At 38.0% G+C, this 5,028-nt stretch overlaps 1 protein-coding gene across 1 annotated transcript; it reads left to right on the forward strand.

The window, feature by feature from the left end:
- Positions 1-4,069: 4,069 nt before the first annotated feature.
- On the forward strand, positions 4,070-4,792 carry LOC141631398 (protein FAR1-RELATED SEQUENCE 5-like). The gene has a single exon (XM_074444075.1). The coding sequence runs from the start codon at positions 4,070-4,072 to the stop codon at positions 4,790-4,792; it is 723 nt and encodes a 240-aa protein (XP_074300176.1).
- The last annotated feature ends 236 nt before the right edge of the window (positions 4,793-5,028 follow it).

The following is a 5,028-nucleotide window of genomic DNA, read 5'->3' on the forward strand; positions in this document are numbered from 1 at the left end:
CAGAGGTTACGGTAGCACCCATAACATTTGTCCGTCCACAACATGCTCCAATCACATCCACTCCGCCAAACTTCGTCTTAACGCTTCCTCAGCTCAGAATGTGCACATCTCCCTAGTAGTGAGCCTACTAGAGAAGAGACTCTGAGGGGAAGCCAATGATCAACTGACGCCACAAGGACTAGCGGTTGCTCAAACCGGTCCCTTCAAATAATAACCAGGGACTAGCGGTATATCGGTCCCTTCAACAAATAACTCACAAGGACAAGCAGTTTGGTCCCTTCCATCAAATTAGAATATCTACCACATACACAAGTAACCAACAATGCTCATAAATAACTCAACTCCATTATCTGAATCCACTTCCGTAGTCACAATTGCAATATGTATAAATGAACCCCACACACATATATATATATATATATATATATATATATATATATATATATATATATATATATATATATATAGGCGAGGATCCGGTGAGAACGACTACTCGGTGAGAACGAGACCTATAAACTAACACGCGCCATATTCCCTCACAGCCAAAGTTCATTTCTCCCAAATCATCTCTCCTTTCAAATCCTAACCACCCCTCAAATTCCTCCATCACACTCATCAGCCGTCGCCACCTATTCACCTAGAGTTGTCGCCGGCGACGATCACCAACTACACCGACAAACCGTCGCAAATTTCCCTCACTCCTCAAACCCCAAGCACCTGTCATATTCCCCAGCACCACCCAGCACCTGTCGTCGCCGTCGACATCAACCACCATCAAGGCAAGTGAACCACAGTCAACATCTCGCCGCGACATCATTGAACACCACAAATATTCAACATTACTATTTTGCGAGTCCAGATCTCAATTTTCTTCCTCTGATTTCGAGTTCCACTTAGTCTACTGCATCCGTCGCCTATTTCTCAGACCACCGAGATGAAGACGACGACCATGGATGGCTGAGACTGAGTTGGGAGTCGAGCCATTTATGTCTCAATTCGATTGATGGGTTGATTTTGCGAGCTTGGTTCAATTACGAATGATTGTACTGAAGTTGCGTCGGTATTTGCCGGAAGTCGTAGTCGACGGGATGTGCGTGCAAATGAAAGTTTGTCTTACTTGAACAGTATTTTAATTACCTGACTTTGTCTTACTTGAAGAGCACCATTGTACAAATAAAAGTTTGTGTGCAAACAATTGAAAGTTTGTGTGCAAACAGTTAACCGAGCGAGCTAGTCAAATGGTGGAGGTGTGCTGAATTATATATTCACTAAAGTTATACTGTGTAGGTGTCTAATAAAACAAAGCAATCTCACAAAAATGGGTACTGAAAGTACTAATATCTATGCCACTACCGCTTATTTACGTTTTGTTTCGAGCCGTCTTTAGGGTACTTATTTACGTTATTAAAAAATGTATTAGAGATTTGATAAAAGTAAAAAAAAAAGTGTATCTAAGTTATTAAAAAGTGTATAGAATTCTGGTAAAAGTGTATCTACGATAGTTAAAAGTGTATCTGAGATTTGTTAAAAAAAAAAAGTGTATATGGGTTATTAAAAAGTGTATATAGAAATTTGGTAAAAAGCGTATCTACGATAGTTAAAAGTGTATCTGAGATTTGGTAAAAAAAAAAAGTGTATCTAGAAATTCTGGTAAAAAGTGTATCTACGATATTCAAAAGTGTATCTGAGATTTATTAAAAAAAAAATGTATCTAGGTTATTAAAAAGTGTATCTAGAAATTCTGGTAAAAAGTGTATCTACGATAGTCAAAAGTGAATCTGAGATTTGGAAAAAAAAAAAGTGTAATTTGTGTATATATATATATATATATATATATATATATATATATATATATATATATAGGATCCGGTGAGAACGATCACTCGGTGAGAACGCACTATATACATTAGAATATATATATATATATATGATCGTTCTCACCGGATCCTATATATATATATATATATATATAGAGAGAGAGAGAGAGAGAGAGAGAGAGAGAGGCGGGATCTCGTGAGTTGGGGTCTTATGGTGAGTTGTGAGTTGGGGAAATCAAGGGCTGAAATTAAAAGAAATCAAGGGCTGAGATTAAATGATAAATTAGGAAAAAAAAAGGAAAAATCGAAAAATACAAAAGCAGCTGAAACACGAAAACAGAAACTTCATTCAAATGATATTCTCTCTCTCTTTACATCTCTCTACAATCAGAAACAGAGAAACACAAAAATCAGAACGCCGCCTATAGAAATCTCATAAAAAACCTAATAAGATTACACAAATTCGTTGATATTTAGCTGCAATCGAATTACAGGTAATGTAAATTCGTTGATTTTTAGTGTATTCAATCGTATTTTCGAAATTAATGTAAAATTCGTGAAATTCGTTGATTTTAATTGAATTGAATACTTGATTTTACTGTTTTCAGGTATAAAAGATGGACAACGATATTAACAACAATTGTAGCGAAGAAAACAACTCGACAGTAAATATGGAAACAGGTAATACTGTTATTGATTCTTATCTCTTTATCCGCCGTTGTTTATAAATCAATTATTGATTTCTATGTGTTTCTCAGCTGTTATTCTGATATTATTGTACTGTCTGGCTTGTATTAGAGTAGAAAAAGAGAACTGTTATTCTGATATTAATGTACTATTATTGTAACAGTACAGTAACATGATTATATTATTGGACTGTTATTGTGATATTATTGTAATATTATTGTGCTATTATTGTGCAGTAGCATGAAAATATATGGCTTGCAAAAGAGTAGCATAAAAAATACAGTATTATCTGTATGTAATAAAGTAGAATCAGAGTACTGTTATTCTGATATTATTGTACTATTATTGTAAAAGTAGAGAAACATGATGATATTATTGTACTGTTATTCTGATATTATGGTACTATTGTTGTGATATTATTGTGCATTAGCATGAAAATATACTACCATAAGAGAGTAGCATAAAAAAAACACATTTAGTGTTATTGTGATGTTATTGATTGTCGTCTGTTTCCCAGCTTGTTATCATCTTTATTATTATCACATTACTGCAATGTTGATCTCTCCCCACCCACCTATATTGTTATTGTGATGTTATTGTCATTTTCTTGTCCACCGATTTGTACTCATTATAATAATTTCTTCGTCCCAGATCTTTCTACTGTCTCTATTGTTGAAGACAATGCAGTCTTAACTATTGAGGATTCTTCTAATAACAATATATTCACCAGCCCAACCTGTTCGCGAAGAAAACGATGAGTTTGTTCCAACTCTTCATTACAGAGAGAGACCGGGGTACCGTGCGAAGCGGTGGGTAAGGACTGTTGAGAGTGATTTTATGCCTAAACGTGGCATGTTATTTCTTACCTTGGACGATGCAGTACAGTTCTACAACATATATGCATTGGCTTGCGGATTTGATGCGAGAAGGTACACAAATGCGAAGTATAAGGGGGGCGTCAGCGTCAAATTACTAGTCCGTAACAAACAGGGGTATAGAGATATGAAAAGAAAACTGCGACTTGAAGCAACAAATCACAAAGCTGGTAATTTGAGTACAGCAGAGAACAAAGAGCGAAGAATTAGACAGCCAAAGAAGCATGCTCTGATAAGGTGTGGCTGCAAGGAAGACGGTAACTTGACTTATGGGACAAACAAATATTTCATGGTGTTTACTCCCTTCACCGGAGTAGACCACAACAAGAAGACGGTAACTTTTGCAGCTGGGTTACTTGACTTCGAGAGTCGGGATTCATTTGAGTGGATTTTTAAAAAATTCCTCGAAGCAATGGGGCAGCAGCAACCTTAGTGTGTAATTACAGACCAGTGCCCTGGAATTAAAAAGGCATGCCCAAATGTCTTCAAGCATTCTGTGCACAAGTACTGCATGTGGCATATCATGCAGAAAATGCCTGAGAAGGTGGGAAGGGCAATTTGCAATGACACGGAATTTATGACCGACATAAATACCGTTGTTTGGGATGTCGACCTCGAGCCAGAAGAATTTGAACAGAATCGAAAATCATGTTGAAGCCCATGGTATGCAAAGCAACCGGTGGTTGAAGTATGTATTTTGCAATAAGACAAAAGTGGATACCGGCTTACTTTCAGGATCTGCCTCTAGGTTATTTGTTGCGGACAACACAGAGATCCGAAAGTTCAAACAGCTATTTCAAGCGGTTTGAAAGCTACTTTGGAACCCTTGTCGAGTTCTGGATGAGGTACAATTCCGCAATAGAACAGCAAAGACATTCACAAAGGAGGTTGGACACTGCCAACGAGCATAGTATGCTCGAGAAAGTAGGGCCGATGAAGGTAGAGATGCATGCCTCACTTGTCTACACACATCCTATATTTGCAGACTTTCAGAACGAAGTCAAACATGCGATATACAGCATGGGGGTCGGGGATTTGACAACAGTAGAGTCAGTGGAGTACCATGACGTTCGTGATGGACTGAAGCACAGAGTCTTCCGAGTGGAATTTAACACCAAAACTAACGATAGAAAATGTGCATGTAAGCTGTTTGAGAGGCATGGCATTGTCTGTCGGCATATACTGTGGGTGTGGAATGGTAGGCAGGTACACAGGATACCTGAGCCTTATGTCCTTGCTCGATGGACAAAGAAATCCTACAGGCCAATTGTCCGAGATGAAAATAGAAAGGTGATAGAAGACATTGATGAAGCTGACATCAAGAAAGCTGAGATGTCAAAGGTTTGGTCTGAGATTTATGCAACTGTCGGGGTGATGGACAGTTATGCTACGGTTAAACAGATGAAGCAATGAGAAAACCCCGACACAGCTTCGGAGAGAACATCACAGGACCAATTGAACCGAAAACTAAAAACCAGGAAATCGAGGCTCTTCTAGGCATCACAGCTTCAAATGATATTGACCTTCAACCGCCAAACAAGGCCAAGAATAAGAGCAGTGGTAAAAGATTGAGGTCGTCGAAAGAAAAGGCCAAGAGCAAGCCACAAAAGAGGAAGCGAAGATGCGGTAACTGCAAGAAGTGGGTGAAC

Source organism: Silene latifolia, chromosome Y (genome assembly GCF_048544455.1).
Source record: "Silene latifolia isolate original U9 population chromosome Y, ASM4854445v1, whole genome shotgun sequence".
Lineage (NCBI taxonomy): Eukaryota > Viridiplantae > Streptophyta > Magnoliopsida > Caryophyllales > Caryophyllaceae > Silene > Silene latifolia.